This window comes from Metopolophium dirhodum, chromosome 6, assembly GCF_019925205.1.
Source record: "Metopolophium dirhodum isolate CAU chromosome 6, ASM1992520v1, whole genome shotgun sequence".
NCBI lineage: Eukaryota > Metazoa > Arthropoda > Insecta > Hemiptera > Aphididae > Metopolophium > Metopolophium dirhodum.
The window spans coordinates 3,460,323-3,479,264 of record NC_083565.1 but is presented as its reverse complement, the minus strand read 5'-3'; the positions used below and the strand labels follow the sequence as shown (position 1 = coordinate 3,479,264).

Here is an 18,942-nt window from a genome sequence, read left to right as displayed (position 1 = left end):
TTGTATTAAGTACTCATATTTTGAGTGATCATTATAATATTGATTACGTATTTTATTTAATTTTTAACTATTAACTCTGCAAAAAGTATGCTGCCAAAATAAATGGCATGTTCAACGCATGTTATATGTCTTGGCTGATACTCTAAAAGCTCGGTTCAAACATTCAGAGTCACACCTTGGAAAACTTAAGTTTTGCCACCCTGCACGTCATGTTTAAACACACAATATTATCTGCATAAAATTTTTTTTTTCATATAAACGAAATTGCAAATATTTTCGTGTACATCATAATATGCATTTATATACAATAGATTACAATTTATCAGACCTATGCATTTATTGACATCACCGGTAGACGTTTTTTTATTCGTCTAATATTGTCTTTACAATGTAAATCATATGTACAGTAAGTAAAATGTATAAAATTAATGAACATGTAACAATAATATGGTAAGTGGTAACAAAAGAGTCCACATCAGGGACACTAAAACATGAGCTATTGTGAATTATATTTATATAGGTTGAAATAGTTTGTTAATCATCGAGTAGATTTCCAGCTGTACCTGGTTTTAGGCACTGAGTTGAATTTCTCGGATTAGTTTTGGTATGAAGTTGGGCGATGAGGCTGTTGGGATGGTGTTGCATTTTAGAATATAGTCTAGAGTAGAATAAATAGAAGTGTTATTATTTATGGCTTTACACATGAGTACTACGTGTAATAAGTTGTTAGTGATCAACCAAGGCGGTTTAGCAATCATACAAAGACAATATATTATATTGCTTGAAATTCTTGGATGGTTCTGTATTTGAGGGTAAGCAGGAACGTCAAAGGGAATTGCTATAAAATTAAATTTTTTTGAGAATCCTTTAATATAGAAGTAGGCGGTCTATAGAAAATAACTAATAGTGAAAAAAAAAACTGTAATACAGTTATAATAAAAAGCGATTTTAATTTAGCAATATTATTAAAAAAAAAAAATAATAATAACTAGTATAAGTAAACAAATGATTTTAGAAATTGAATTTTCGTGTTTTTGTGTATCCAAAGTTAAATTATTTAAATTCATCAAGATTCAAGATAAACGGCACAATCCTTTATCGTTTGAAATCATTAAATACCTACTAAGGCCTATGACAATTATATTACTACACTTATTTCTGATATACTGCCATCAGGGCCGTCCTTAGGATTTGCGAAGCCCAGGACAAAAACCGATTTTTAAACCAATTTTACCACTTTTTTCAAACGCATGGCTTTCAAATATAAGCAAAAAGCGCGAGACCCAGGGTCTGGGCCCTGCTCGCCCCCCCCCCCCTCCTAAGGACGGCCCTGACTGCCATAATACTAGACTGTACTACTATGTATGTAGCCTGAATGCATAATATATTAATTATTATACATAGTGCTATGGTCAAGCTTAATAATTTAAAACGGAACTTATGATAATTATGGAAATGTATAAAACTTGTATCTTGATTAAAATTATATAAATCTAAACCTAAAACTTAATATTATGTTTTAATCAAAAGTAAAATATGTTTGTAACTCATGTAAAAATGATTACATTTTCTAATTTACATTTGCCCTATAAAACATGTACGGTTACTTCATAGCATATATTGGGCTAATTTGAATACGTATAATATATTTTAAACTAAAATACATTTACTGCGTTAAATAGGATTAGATTCGTGTGGCAAATTAAAACGGTAGGTTTAAGTTGTGCACCCCTAATATAATATTATTCTCAATACACACCTGTCTAGTTTACATTTACCACGAAAACGGAGGTATTAATTTTCATATAAAATGACCGAGGTGAATGTATATTTCGCCAACGGATTATGTTTAAAAAATATTATATACCTTACTATATAACTAACAAAATTTAAAATCTCCTTTTTATTTTGACACAATAAGCTATTATAAACTACCTTTTTTTTTATAGCAATAGTATACATATCAAATAAATAACAAAAATATTACACTCAGAATATACAGCATATCGTTTAAACGAACGTCTAACAGTTTTTCATTTAGCTTAACTATAGCTAGCATATTCGAAATAATATTTTTATCTTGGCGTAATATTGCGTGTAAATACTATAAATGGTATTTTTTCGTTATTTAACCACAAATTGAAATGTGAGTCTAACCAGACGGTGAAATCTAACCTATATAACCACGGTGGACGGTGGTGTAAACTACCTAGTCAACAAACAATTTCCCATTCACTGCGGTGACATAACTATCTAGATTACGCGTGTCCATCTGCTGTTAACACGATTGCAGACGGTTCAGTTGGTAATATTACATAACAAACGATTTTTAACGATATAAAATTCTGTTCCAATTTTAATTTCGGCCGCGTCGAAATGTTTTTTCACATGAGTGTGACCTCCGATTAAACCTATACACACAACAGGAATACACCAAATTGTTGATATTTTGTAAATGTATTGTATGAAAACTATTATTCCATCATCTTCAGCATTTTCGATAAACGTTTTCTGTGGCGTCTAACGTTCTTGTCTTCATAAAAATATATTATACGCATCCAAATTATGAAATATAATATGGCAACTAAAATATATCATGCACCCAATATAATTAAATTAATGAAGCATTTGTGTTTTAACTTTTATTTGCATTCATTGTTTCATTCCATGTTGATTCTTTTTACTCCCAAAAATTATTCAACCAACTCGACTCTTAAACGCAAAAACTATTTTTCTTTGACGAAGTTGAATTATAAAAATTATAAGATTTCTATTTCAGTAGTTCTGAGTATTATATGTTATATAAATTTAAAATTCGTTTATGGAACATTATTTGTCGGTATACATTCAAAGTATGAAAAGTTTGCAAAATTTGGCAAACTGAATTTGCAAATACGAAAACTTCTTTATTTCGTCCCGAGAGCCAATTGAAGTTCTATGACGTCATTCAGTCTCGAGTTCAAAATAACTTTCCCGTTAAGAATAATTATAACACTATATTATCCGTGTAATGGACTTCCAACCATTCACAATTAATAACACTGTATATTATAATTAACATTACTGCAGGACATTGTCTCGCATATACAATAAGACCTAAACAAGTTGCTATAATAATGTTTTCGATTCCATTTTTGTCGAGTTTAATTACCGTGGCACCATGACTATTTATAAATTTATAATAACACGGATTGCTTTATACGTTTTAAAATTATTTTAATTTAGCAAAATACCTAATGTAATATATATATACACGACTTTTGCATAACAATACGGTAAAACGACCCTCTGGTTATAATATTTATAACATGGATAAATTGCATTCATCCCCTGTGACAGAAGAAATAGCTTATTCCATGGCCGACATTTAGATAATAAGTTATACTTGCATACCCAATGCACCTACATACAATGCTGTGTCCACATAATACTACCAACGAATAGCTTATAGTTATATTATATTGTGTTATATTATTATTATAACGTGCGTTTTAACGAAAAATGTGTTGGACTACAAACTGCGAATTTCTCCATTCGTAAAACGTGTCTAATTAATATCCTGACCATTGTGTGTACCAACATATAAGTACAATACCGCTGCACACGAGGAGTGTCGGTGACGTTATAACACAACATTGTCCCCGCGGGAGTATACAATTATTTAGAGGAGCGACAAAGCTTTAAAAAATTAAGCACACATTAAAATATTACAATTTTAGTAGAGATGGAATCGCTTGCTCAGGGAGTGGGTAGATAAAATAAAACCTCCATATGACGAAATAAAAAAGTATAAATTCTTCACCGATGTCTGAACATACTGTCACACTGAATCTGGCACTCGATATAATCTTCACACTCAGCTATATGCCTATTTATCCGGTGTTGAAACATTTCAAACACTTAATAATTAATATCATACGTATTTAAATAATACAATTTTCAAGTAATTGTGTAATATTGTATTATTGTGTACACGATTAGGTATAAATGTATAATGTATACGTCATGATAAGTCATAGGGTATATTTAGCATTGAATACATATTATGTCAAATGTAAATGTATTTATCAATTAGTTTATAAATTTAAAGTGAAACCGCGGGATGACCACAAGTAAACATTGGTAGCTGGCCGAATCGATAGGCCGTTTGAAAATTACCTGTACCTACACCGGCGGAAGCGATGCTACGCATTAATTGCGGAATCAATGGCTTTCCGCAGCCATTACACCGAGATCCATTAATTAAGAGCCCGTACATAGGTAGATGTAATTATTTTAACTTGCAATCTACATCGTTTCTACGAAAAAAAATGGAAATCTCCGTGGCCCACCCCGCGATTAAGTTATTATAATTGTCTGGTATTTGTAAAAATAATACTATTATCATGTTGTCTATACCAACCTGTCAAATAAAACGATTCACGTGTCAAAATAGTGTGTCTCCGCGAAATTGTCTGTGTATGACATTATAACAATATTACTAGGTATACGGTCTAGTGAACCGAATTTGATCGTCGACTATTTTGTAATGTTTCAGAGCCACCGGAACCGATGGAAACGATAAACTCTTAAAGATTGTGCCCGATTGGACGGAGGAGGCCGCCAACGACGATCACCTGTGGTCCGTGACGTCCCACAACGTGGACTTCTGTTATATCGGCGAATCCGAGTGCTCGGTGAGTTGAAACGTTGATATAATATTACTATATTAAATGTGGTCTTAGATGTTTCGCGTGGACGATTAGTATCTTATGTATACACCGTTGTAAATATATTTTGTGCTCGACGAAAATCTACCAACTATACCTTTTATTATAATACATCTATCGTAAACGCGTTTGTTATTATTCCGATCAGGGCCGTTTTAAAACCGTTTTTATGTCTATTACAATATTATTATGCTGTCCCTTAAAAGTTTTATCACAACGCGTCACACATGGTTGCCTTTGTTTTATGATTTTGTGTGTTATTAAACTACATAACGGATAACAAAACCCGTAAATAAAAATTATAATTTCCGGTCAACCGAATAGGTAGGTATCCAAAACGAATAACTACTCCTACGCGTATAAAAGTATAATGTATAATAATAATATGTGGTTACCTACAGATAAAATTAATTTAGTTTTGATATTTAATTGATTTTTATGGCTTTGCAGGCGACAGAGGCCATTAGTTTTATACATTATATTTTACTAGTTTATGGTAATAATTTGATTACAATAATATAGGGAGGACTTTATGACTTATAACTATTTTGTTTGTATTTCTCCATGTTGATCCTCCTGAGGAATGCCATGACGTTTTCTGGCTGACAGTCGAGTCCGATTATTTTATTTAGTTAATGATATTAGTATTCATAATACTATTGCCTACATTATTAAAGTAAATAATTTTGAATACATAATAAAGTTGGTTATTAGATTTAAACCAATGTGTTATTTATAATACATGTTTATTTGAATGAAAAACAAAATGTTTATAAATATGCGCATATTCGAACACAGTAAAATGTCTAAAATATGCGTTTCAATAAATTATCATACTAATGAATATGCAACGAGAATTTTATTTGCTTAAAATATGACTTATTATTTATAACATAGACATTTAAAATAAACTAAAACTGATTGATCAAATACTGAAAAAGATATTTAAATAATCTCACCCTACATTTTGAAATCAAATGCACTTTTAACTTACTATTAAAACATTTTCAGATTGACATAACACTTTTAGAAGGAAAAATTGTAATATGATAAAATATCTATCATAAATAAACAATACTATAAATTCTACTATATTGGTCCTTACTACACAGGTTGTTCCTCAAATACACTTTGCATTTTAAAAAATCAACAAATATAAGTACAACTACCAACTATATTAAATTACAACTATATACGAAATTAATATAATTAATTGTACAATGGGTTCAAACTTCAAGTGGTCATACGATTAACCAAAGATTTGTACAAAAATAAGTACCATATAACATAATAAGGACCTAAATATCTAATACAATATTATATAATATTATAATGATTTATCGTCAGGAATGAAAAACAATGCAGTTGCACTCAAATCCCCAAAATAATTATACTATAATTTTGTATAAGTTTGAGTAAACAGTATCTAATAGAAGTTTTAGTTAAAATTCATTAAAAGACAATATCATATATTATATACTATTATGGACTATGATATATTATAACGTCGTACCTATAGTTAATACGTATGTTATAATGTAAATTTAACGATGTATAAAAACAATAACTTACAATTATTATAAATTGTAATGTGTTATAAGTCATAACAATAAATTACTATACAATTTAATTTATATTTGTATTTATACAATAATTATGAAGAATTTTCGTTCAACAATAGTTCATATATTATGTTCATTACCCAGTAAACAACTTGATCAATATTTTTTAATTTACTGTCGGAAAGCGTGCACTCAAGTTGTATATTTTGTGTTATTTATTGTGAAAATATAAATAATTTTTCATGCATATAGGTACTTGGTCTTTGTAAAAAAAAAATGATATAAATAGGTAGGTATGTAATATTTTATGACTAAGAATTTAATCACAAACCATTTATTTAACGAAAAATCACACACGTGACCTTCTTTTACTTCGTTGTGCTTTTGTTTTTTTTTATGTTTTTCGGTCAATAACGTATGCGAAGTACAAAAATAAAAAAAAATATATTGCTTAATATGTACCTTTCTTCATTTGTACAATTTTATAAAATGTGAAAATCATTATTTCTCATACTTTCATCTTGCCTTTTTTTCACATACTTTTTATTTTTTTATTTTAAAGTTTATTACCAACCCTGGAAAAACTACCACAGAAGACAATTTACCCAGCTATTAAAGAAAGGAAAATTAATACCAAGAATCAATTTATATTCCGTTAAAATCGTCTGACAGTTCACCAAATACATATAGAATTTCCAACCAAACAGAGCCATAACTATCCTGCATGAGAGAATATTGTCCCAACCGCTGTGTACATCTATTGATACTGCACAAACTAATTCAGCCATTTTTGACATAGTCAACCATGTGATCCGGTCTAAATATATTGTTTCAATTCTTTTCTTGAAGACCGATTTTAGACTATGAAATACTTTCACCTCACTATATAGTCATAAAATCAATGCAAAATTATCTCAAGGGAGTGACATTTACTATACTACTCATACCTCTGACTTTCCCGATGTAATCATCAAACTCGTACAACTTACGTCCAAAAAAAACCTCTATACCATAATCCAATAATAATACTAATATAATATTATTATCATTACATGATAACACGTAAAATAAATGATCAGGGAAACTAATATGAATGGAAAATCACGATAAACCTTATTTCAGTTTAAGAAAAATCTGATAACTATTGCTTCATAACGTATACAAACAAAATATGTATTCACAGTAAATAGGAATATATATTATTATATAAATGAAAATTTTTAGGAGGAACCCAAAAAGACTGAACAACGATTTGGAGTGGTGATAGGTTAACCACACTTGCTGACATTTCATTAAAATGTTTCAAAGTTTTCGATATCTAACTAATTATTTTTAACGGTTAGAGAAACTATTGATACCATTTTATTGTAAAACCAATTCGACTCTATTACCAATATATTTAAAATGTTTGATTTATTATTTTCATTTTACAATCGGCGTGACACATTTTATATCAGATACTTCCGTAACAATACCTTGGGGTTTTATATACATTTATTTCAATTTTTTACTCTCAGATATGTCTGTGTACTTTGTTTCCCAATGGAAATCAACATGACAATATCGCTGTTTGCTATTTGCTAATGGTAAGGAGAAATAATTCAAAACCAAGATAACATAAATATGTCAAACAAAAGTTTACCAAAATCAAAATTAATTTGTCTCATATCAACTAACATCTAGCTCTATAAATAAAAGCTTTTTCGGTATAACCGCAGCCTTTTACACACTGCGTTGCTATATTATATGCATACAAAATATAACTCATGGTGCTATTGAATACTTTATCGTGAAAAGTTTTAAAACTAACACGACAATGGTGGTTTCACTTTTAGGGAAACATGTTTATAATAGATAGACATTAGACGCATGCACCCAAAGAGCATCGTAACCATAAAATATATATTTTAGTATAGACAGTTATATTATAGTATGTAGGTAGGAGACTTACCCATTTGGAGGTACAACTCATCAGCGTATTTTATTGTACTCACCTACTCTCATCTAATTCATCTCTATTCTCTATAGTTTTAACTTATAATATAAAATTATTATACAAATACATTTCCGAATACAATACATTGAAAAAAAAAACATAATAATTTTCCGTCTGGAGGAATTGACTAGATTACAATAAATTGTTCGGGAATGATTCATTTTAATATCTATAATAATATTATACCTATACCTACCTAATATACTATTATCATGTACCTATACTCCCTCGTTGCTCGTTCTTCAAATTCCATCGGTGGTTTAGCTCTTTATGAAATCTATATAATGTTATGGTCGATAGTCCATTATAATTTTGGGTTATGACTACAGTCAGTTTTAACTGGAATTTTACTATATTGACATCGTACAAATTAATGTAATATCCCACAGCCGGTCGCTTCACGTGCGACGTCAATGTGGATTGTTGAACTGGGATGTAATTTTATTAACATTCAGCGCAATTAAATCTGCACAGTACCTACCCATATTTGCTACTATAGACTGTTTTTCCGTTCTTCGATAATGGCTGTACGCTCATGGGTAAGCTCTATATTCTCGGTGCCCTGCTGTACTCCACTTATAATATTATATGCGTTTCCCATGGTTGCATGTCGGTCGGTTGTTTTCGGTTGAAAGAAGTATACCCATATCATAATATGTGACTCGTGCAATTAACTACCACGTATAATATTGTTCTTCCATTTTTGTTTGATCGTCGTATTTTCAAACAGTACTATCTTCTGCCAGCGATAAATCGAAATCAAATTAACCCCAAAACACAATATAATATACTCTACCGATATCCTCGGTTAATGATTGTTTGATCAACGTGCGTGGTATGTGTAAGTAACCGTTATGTGTAGTGCATACACCTAACGTATAGAAGAGCGTATGACGTGTTGCTAATGTATCAGTCATTTTTTAGACGTCAACAAAAACATGACACGTTTTGTAACCTGTCGTGTACATTTTAACATAAAATAAACTTTATGAAATTAACATCTGAACTTCGATTCTTACCTTCTTGCGTCTTCGTTGTTCATACACGTAATATAATATTATTGTATATTAATATTATGTAGACGTGGCTTCTAGTTCACTATCAAAGTTTGTTCGACCTACGGGTCGATGTTAACATATTATCATAATATTTAAGTTTTACCATTATGGGTTTATAATGTACGAGTATTAAGATTACGTCAAAAGTTGTCTGTAGGTAACGCGTATCATACACCAACAATCGGTTATACTAACTATAACAATATACATGTTACAGTGTTTGAAATACACTTAGGATGATATCATATTATATTAGCCGTTTTAATTTTTTGTTTCATATTCAATCGAATTAAAAAAAAAAAAATGAATGAACAAAATACAACGATGTCAAGTAAATTAATTATTTCATATTATATATTTAAATTAATTTGCGGTGTGGCATAAAAGTGCTGGGCTGTGTTAAATTAATTTTCATCGCCCGATATTTAGCCCGATGTTATTATAAAAAGTGTGTATTATTATATTATGTTTCAATGTTTAAAATATCCCTCTCAAATAACCATTATATATTTTAGAATAGTGACTGCGCATACATCCCTTTTTGGCGTATCTATTAACATTAATATATTATAACCATGAGTGGTTAATATTGTTACTACCTACTGTGAATAATTTTCAACATTGTACCTCCATTATGTATGTAGAACATAATATTATTACTATCGACGTACCTTAACATATAAAAAACACTAAGTTATTCACACTACAACGGCTGTATGTAATTACGAATAAAATGATTGCATATTTGCATGAATTTATTATAAAACTTCAACATTGATTCTCAATCTAACAAATGTATTTGGAGGGGAGAATCGAAATCGGAAATATATTTATTATTAAACAAAATTATGAAATTTTACTAACTAAGAACCTACGTTAAGTGTTTTGAAGTTATCCTCAATAGATTAATGTTATTATTATGGGCGTATATATATGGGTCAAGCGTTCACTAATTAAACTATTTAATGTGGGAATGGTAAAAACACATTTCTATACCAAAGTCCATAACTTATAATGATAAGCTAATTTCTAATTAATCTCAACATAGCGATATAAGACCAGTGAACAAACTTCGTTCAGAAAAATGTAATAATTATAACATTGATTTTAATTTAATTTATGGGGTTCGTTGTTTGTTGTAGTATACGAATATTGATGCAGCTGTTTGTTTAACATTTTCATTTTCGTTAGTTTTATAAATAACTGTATTTTGAACTTGTGTAAAATAATTAAGAAATAATATCTTAATGTTAATAATTTTTCTTAGTTGTAACCTATTTACATTAACAATATGTTTAATGTTATACTTACTAACAATACTATAATACATTTACTGTCAAATTCCGATAAGACGAATAGCAAATGGTAAATAAAAATGTTATGTTATTTCCTGACAAAGCAGAGAAAACTTATACGAAATCAAATCAAACGTTACACGAGTTTTCGAGTGGTTCTATAATAATATCAATTCCTATTGCTTATATTTTATTAATAAAAAATAGGATTTTATCTAGTTTAAACGAAAACAGAAAGCGGATTTTGTTCTTAATAGTTACAATAAATATATATTTATTTATGTTTAGGTACATCACTTTAAACTACTATATTATAGTTGAATAAAAATTATTATTTATAGACAATCAATTGCAGAAAGAACATTTGGTAGACCTCATTAACATTTTCATCAATTAATTAAAGTATTATATAACATAATATAATTCACAAAAAAATTTTTTTTTCAATCTTGTAAATATTAACATTTGCCTTATGTTATCGTAATATTTGTATATATCTTATTTATTGTTCCCTATATTGTTAGGTTTATTAACATATTGTAAGTATAGTGATGAAACTATAAAAATTATAAGCCATGTAAGTGTGCTTATAATATTTACAGCAAATTTATGTGCTGATAAGAAATTATGTTTATGAAAGTCCCTATTGGTTAGAAATCAACCAGTCATAATGCAAAAAATTTAGATATAACGTTAAACGTAAATTTTCATTGCAAATTATATAATTTATAAATACACAATTAATCAATATTTTCCTTGGCAGGATTTATTAACGGACTGGCATTCTTAAAACAAACATTAAAACGTTTTCTGGAGGAACCTCATGGTTTAGTAGGTATTCAAACCTGTGCATTTAATAATTTACTGTGCGTCAAAACTGTCATTATAATTTTCTTTTATAACATTGTATATTTATAGAGAAAGAATAGTTATAATATAAAATACGTCATGTTTATAAACAATAGTACGATGTTGAAAAGAATCGTAAACAATGTAAATAGTCACTGTGATAGGAATAACAAAAGTAATGTGTGAAGGGGGATGGAGTGCCCGAGTTCGATACCTTGGTCGCGGGCGACATTTTTCTTCGGGCAAGTAACGGGTGCCCCCCAAATTAAAAATTCTGCCAAAACAAATCACGTGTAAAAACAAATCTACAGTACCACAGGCAAATGACCTAAGTAGTCGAAGCCTTAACCCTAATAAAAAAAAAAAAAAAGAAATTAAAATATCAAAATAAAATATTTCTTATTAAGTATATTCTAAATCGGTAATATCGTATTTTTATTATAGACAGTATAATTTTGTTTCCTATAGTTTGGATTTTAGATAATTTATAGATATTTTACGTATATTCGAGTTATATCGATTTAATATGTAATTAATATTTGTTTAAAGGAACTAGAATGCAAATTAAAAAAAAAAAATTTTTTTGGTATTTTTGATATACTAATATAATAGTTAATTTATTATTTACCGAGATGAGTTTCTGGAGTACAATACAATATGTGAGTGGTTTTAAATTAAAAAAAAAATATTTAGTATTCTAATATTTATTTACATAAAACGTTATTTAATGGAAAATAAGATATAAAAGGTTTCCATTTGAAATATATACTGGAAAAGTATGCAATTGTGATAATATTATGTATTTTATAGTTAATTCGTTTGTAATAGCTATATAGAGCAATCATTAATCGATAAAATCCTTTTGAGTATTGCGTATTTAATAAAAAGCTGTCTAAATGTCTGAGATTCGTTGAAAACGAGAAAATATAGTTAAGTGGTTTTATGCTCTCCGGCACTATTGAAAAAGCAAAAATTATATAGCAAATACACGTACTTATTTCAAATATTGAACCATATGCATGTATTTCAGATACAACCCGATAAAAACCTTTTTGTAATACATTTATTTAAAATGTTTGCACGTGAAATATTAAAATATTAAAGAGGCAACTTATCTTCTATTCAGCTAAAAGTGAGCTCAATCGCCCGCCGGATGAATGGTCTGAATATGTGTAACATTATTATTATTTGATTGCTTATTAAGCACCGTCCAAATGAAAACGAGCTTTGCCTGGTTAGTATATTATATTTTCAATACGGTTAATCAATTTTCTACTTTGTAACAATCGATGCGTAATATGTCTCACTGTAACTAAAAATCTTAGTTAAGTAGAAGTTCACGTATTTAAAAAAAAAAATAAGCGACTTAATGTGCACCGTAAATAATAAACGTTTCTGAAAGGAAGTGTCTAACACTATACAATTTACGGAAGATGTAGGTTATAACTATGAATGTATGATTCGTGGTCTATATTCGAAGTAAATCTGTAATATATTATTTATTCACGTATTTCCATCAACTCCAATCCGCGTCATCCGTGTAACAATAATAGACCGTTTATCCTTGAGATTTTGAAATTATTCAATTTCGAAAAAGGTCAATGTTGACATATCATACAATAGGTATTATTAGGAACCAGTGGAGATTATTTGTTCGAAAACCATTTTTGTGAAATCTATGAACCATTTTTTTCATTGAATTATAATTTTTTATCAACTCAATCGCAAGATTTCTATATTCACTATATAACTGATTGATATAATTACTTTTCCGTTACGATGTTCCAAGTCAATTAGGCATACCTGTATATGTGATATACATATACAGGATAACATGCATAATATGTTATCTATATTTTACTTATTTTACATTGACTGCAGATAATATAACGACATAATAAAACTTAAGGTTCTATTGTACTCTAAAATAGATTATACTGATATTGGACCATAATATAGTCTTTAGGATTCTGGATTTTGAAATGGTTTTCATTGTCTATAGTCTATATGATTAAGCTTATATTGTATCAACACGACGCCAACCGTCTCTAACCGTCGCTATGAAATCCAAGGTCATCACTCTTTCTTTGTAATGTAAATTTGTATTCGTTTAAAATCTTACAATTACTTAAAATTCTATGTATAAACACTTTATAATACAATTATTATAATATACTATAGTGACAGCGTGACTTTGATTGATAAAAAAATGTATTATTATATTATTAGCGATTGTATTATTCAAAAAAACCATTCTAACCGATCTTTATCCGAATTTTTCATTATATTATTTTACGATTTTGACAACATTTTGAAATCTTTGTCATACCTTTGATTTTGTATTAGTTATGACGCGTCTATCGTCGAGTCTAATCCGTTCATTGCATTATGCGTGATATGTATTTAAACTATTACTCTTTTACTAAAAAATTGATTAATTAATTATAATTTATAAAGTTAAGTATCATACGAGATCCACATTATAATAGCAGTTATACAAATGCATGGCACACACAGTTTTTCAAAGTCAATAATATTTTAAATGGATAATTTTATTCGTCCAAGTTCACAACGGATTCGATCGCAAATAAAAATATCATTCGATTTTTAGATTTTTCGTATGTCTACATAAATAGTGGTACGTGTGAGTTCTAATTTCTCTACTCGGTTCGACTAGTATTTATTATGTGGATATTATATACAGTACAACATAATATTCCATTAGGTTATTAACATTAAGCTTTAAAGTATCATCTAAGAAATTGAATAACCTTGGCCTTATAGAATTTGAAAATATTAACCACGATAGGTTTTTAAATTATTATTTTTCTAAACATTTTAAACTTCATCTCTTTGTTATTTTAACTAAATATATATAGCTGTTATGTATAGTATTTTTTTTATTTTTTTTTATTTAAATTAATATCGAAAGATTACTGGGCCTCACTGAGGAAAACTCGTGTGGAGGCCCAAAGTATAAACATAATATGTAGTGTTTCTTCTTTGATCCAACCAGCGTTGGTTTTAATGCACTTGGCGAGAAAAATTAATTTCATATCAAACAAATGAAAAATAATTAACTGGAAAATGAATTATGTTCGAATCAATTATTATACAATTTCCTGTTTAATGAATGTACTCCAATCCTTTAACATACAACGTGTAATATATTATTTTAATATAATCAATCTGTCGAAAATTGCTTCCGTACCGAGAAATATATACCTTTTACTACGTACCTATATATATATTGTTGTACACACCCGCGGGAAAAAGGCAAGACCGGAGAGATGGATGTCCGCACACGCAACTCCGACACATCCACCCTAAATATAAAATTAGTACGATATCGGGTAAACCCAAACGGTATTTACAACAGGCCGCAAAGGCCGCTTGTACCTGCGAACAACCTATGTACCCACTTGCAGCCTTTTACAATAATAATATAATCCACCCGATTTTATCCTGTACTGATGAATATTTGATCGGACAAATGTCCGGGTGATTATTTTCAACGTAAGAAGACGGCGCTCGCTCCGATGTTCTCGGACGATTTATGTGTTCTTGAACGTTATCTTCATACATATGTATACCTATACATAACTCAATGTAGATACCCTCGTAAAACCACATATTTTTGTACGAAAAAGAAATCAATATTTTCAATATATTATGTTTTATCTCGGTGTTTTTTTTTGTTTTTATACGCCCTTGCTGTAGTTGCAGCGGCAATAACCTTGACTATTTCGAACTTTATAGCTGCAGTATACCGAAGCAAAATATTTTAAGTGTCAAAACACCACATATCAATTATTGGAACAATAATCAACTGTTCTCATGTGGTTAAACATTAAAGTTAACATAACCGTGAACAATTAGACGACACATATAGGTAGGTAATAATATTATTGAACATTTTCTTGGTCACCTTAATACTTCAAAGGTTTACAACATATAGGTAATAGACTGTTGGTGAAATAATTAACATTTATAGAAACTATAATTTTCATAAGAAACGGTTGATAACACTATCTGTTGCCGTTTAATATATTAATTATTATGCTACGGCATAAGCTTTAGCTATATCACCATAATAACAGAATAACAATTAAACTCAAACATCGAGATTTTTTAATTTACTCCTAAAATATTATGTTTATTAAACGTACAATATTTCTATGCAGAGTAAGCATCATTTAAATAATATTCCTAACGTTTAAATATTTTATCTGAAAAAAAAAAATTCAATTTACCTATGTAAAGACGTATTGTAACTCAACATTTTAAAATCAGTCTACTCGGTATGAAAAATTACGTTTTTTTTGTTTCGAGTCACAGCTATCATGCCTGCGTAATAATAATATGTCATAACTTCTTACAAATAATACAAGATAGGTATGTCATTTCTATAATTTAATCTGGCTTATACATTTTTATGTTAGTACAACTTAAATTTCTCAATTTATCCGGCAGTCAGTTGAGTTTTTGAAAAGAAAATTATCTCTTCCATGCGGAAAAATAACGCAAACAACTATATACTTAATGGATTCTTTTTGAAAATAACTTTTCCAATCAATCTAACTTTTGAAAGTTTCAAAAGTTGATTTTAAAAGACCAATAGTTATAAATACGCATTTATATTTTATACAAACCGATGTTTGACGTCATTAATGTTTTTTTTATTTTATTTTAATCTGGGAAAAAATTTAAAATTTAAACTAACTTATTTGTTGTACTTACTATATAAATTATTTACCGAGTTTGGTTAGTTCATCATTACCAAATTATTTAAGGCATTATAATATAATATTATACTGTAACATCCGTTACATCCTAATTATATATTACACACTAAATAATATATAGTTGCCTACACTATAATACAATTAACCATCATAAATTTAACCTACATGCTGTAATAATATATTCTGTATGTTTATATTTAATCTTTGAGCCATCATTGTCCTTGTTATACTAATAAGTATTAACCAATGAAAAAAAAAATTTTTTTAATTGAATACGTTATGTGTGTAATATTATATTTATACACATTCGTCACTTTTCGACTAAGTCAAAATTATTACACACAACTGAGGCAGTTACCGTTCATCATTTACCATCAACCCGAGTAAACTTAAAAATATAATTATTAACAACCATGTTCCAATGTACAGTAAATTAGGTACTTATTAATACATTAGATAATGTTAGAATTGCAAACCAAACTCTTCAAACCAGCTACCAAATAATGATTCATATACCATAATTAATAAAAATATTTCCTAACGGATATCTCATATCGTAACTATAATATTATTATGTCCACAATGTAATACCAATATAACTGCGCTTTTCGTATAGCTTTAAGTAACATTGCATTTTAATTTTGGCACCATATATAACCCTTGTAATAAAATAATAATGATAATCGTTTAAACTTTACATACATCACTGTATTATAACTCTATTGTATGGCTTTATTATTTACCGACATATGATTAATCTTCTGACATAATAAATAATTAAATAATAATAATAATCGTAAATAATTACTATACGTTGTTCAAGTTTGGCACTATTATAGCGTTCGTTAATATAAACTTTAAAAACATTTTTAATCATCCGATTGGTGATGACTGATAATAATATAGTTACAACAATAATAAGTATTGTAATTATTAAATGTCTAGACTTATAAATTACTATGCTTTTTCTTTCAACTCAATTTTTTTATCGCGTCTTCCATCTCGCTCTGATAAATATAGTAATATAGGTTAATCATTTAAGACCAATAATGATTGAACATAATGGGAAGAAATACTAATAATAACAATACGCGCAGATGGTGATAATAATTAATTTCGGTTTATAAGTTGTGTATTATATAGCTTAAGTTATGAGTGCTCAATAATTTTTTCTTGACCATCGAACGATTTGAGTGTATTCGATACCGACGGCTGTTATTAAAGGTATTGGCCATCCATGATTTAATGACTTGTCACAAAACAATAGTGATGTGCCACCGTTATCAAAATATACCTACTTCCTGTAAATATTTGATGACTTTTTTTTTATTCTAGTTTTACCATTTGCTATCAATATTATTCGAACCAAGTAGAGTATTAATATTAAAAAATACAATACAATGTACTGTAAAATAATTAGCTGCCAATATTAAATAAAATATAAAGATTATAAAATCTGCATTGAGTAATAAATGTATATTACAATTATTGAAAAAGACAAAAGTGTTATTCTTGAAAAATTGTATATTTTGTTCGTTCATTTTAACTGATTATCTAAATATTATATTATTTATTTTTCAAAAATATTGTAAAACAACAATCGTTACAGTTCTGGTTCAAATATTGTGTAGTTAAACCACCAGGAACAATAGAATAGTACCCGCGACTAAGTCCGGTGTTTTCGAATTACACACATTATAATATAATATAGCCATATAATATATAGGTGCGTAATATTATCATGCACACACTATTTTCCATTATCCAGATACAACGCTAGCATAATTATTATCCGTTCCAAAACACGTACGTCGTCCCAGTTGTTGAGCTTATTTCGAAAACTATAATATTATATAAAATAAATCAATATAATATTACGTTTAGAATGGATACCTACAGCGAGAGTGGCGTAACTGATACTACTTGAGCACTACACCCCCCATTGTTTTAAACGAATTGTAACGAAAAAATTGTAGATTGTTGTAATAATAATATGTATTGATTATTATAAAATAAAAATAAAAAAAACGATAAGGGTTCAGATGCAACTTTAATTTGACGTAAATAATTTATTACGTCCATTTTGTGTTCATTTTGAACCGCGAACACGCAGCTTTTAAATTTCAATGTTCGCTTCTATTCGAGCCGCAATAACAATAAAAACGTAATCACTTTATGAAATTCTCAATTGTACAATCACCCGTTCCTTTCAGGACTATTATGTTGGGTGGCTACTTTCGTAGAAATTGTGGTGAGTGTTATATTTTTAAATGCCCCCCCCCCCCCCACGTATGTTCGATGTCCGTACCATTGTATACCTGTTATTATTATTTACCCTTTTCTGGTAGTAATAATAGTCCTGGAAAAAAAAAAATCGCGCTAAAAAGGGTTCGTATGAGAATTTTGTTTTAAACGAGTTTTAATCGAATTTATAATACTGACTGTCCTAAAAACCAATACGTTATTCGTACCCTTTTCAAACGTGGCTTTTATTTCATCATATTATTTAGCATCATATTTACTGAACAAGTCTAGGTACATATAGAGATTGATGACTTAAAAAAAAAACGACGAAAAAAAAAATCGTACCACAATCTACCTTCCTCGCCAATGTTTCCAGAAAAATATAATTTAATTTTACCGTCCATTTTGTTTGTGGACATATTCAATATTTTTTGCGTTCATTATTTTTAATAAACTCGATGATATATTGGATAAGAGTAGCTAG

General features: G+C 28.8%; 1 protein-coding gene across 3 annotated transcripts in view; it reads left to right on the top strand.

Annotated features, from left to right (window-relative positions):
- The window catches only part of LOC132946355 (eye-specific diacylglycerol kinase-like), a 181,112-nt gene that overhangs the window by 59,690 nt on the left and 102,480 nt on the right, over positions 1-18,942 (top strand). For all 3 annotated transcript variants that reach the window (XM_061016327.1, XM_061016326.1, XM_061016328.1), the window contains exon 4: positions 4,538-4,676. In XM_061016327.1, coding sequence (XP_060872310.1) covers positions 4,538-4,676 — 139 coding nt within the window. The remainder of the gene's footprint in view (positions 1-4,537; positions 4,677-18,942) is intronic.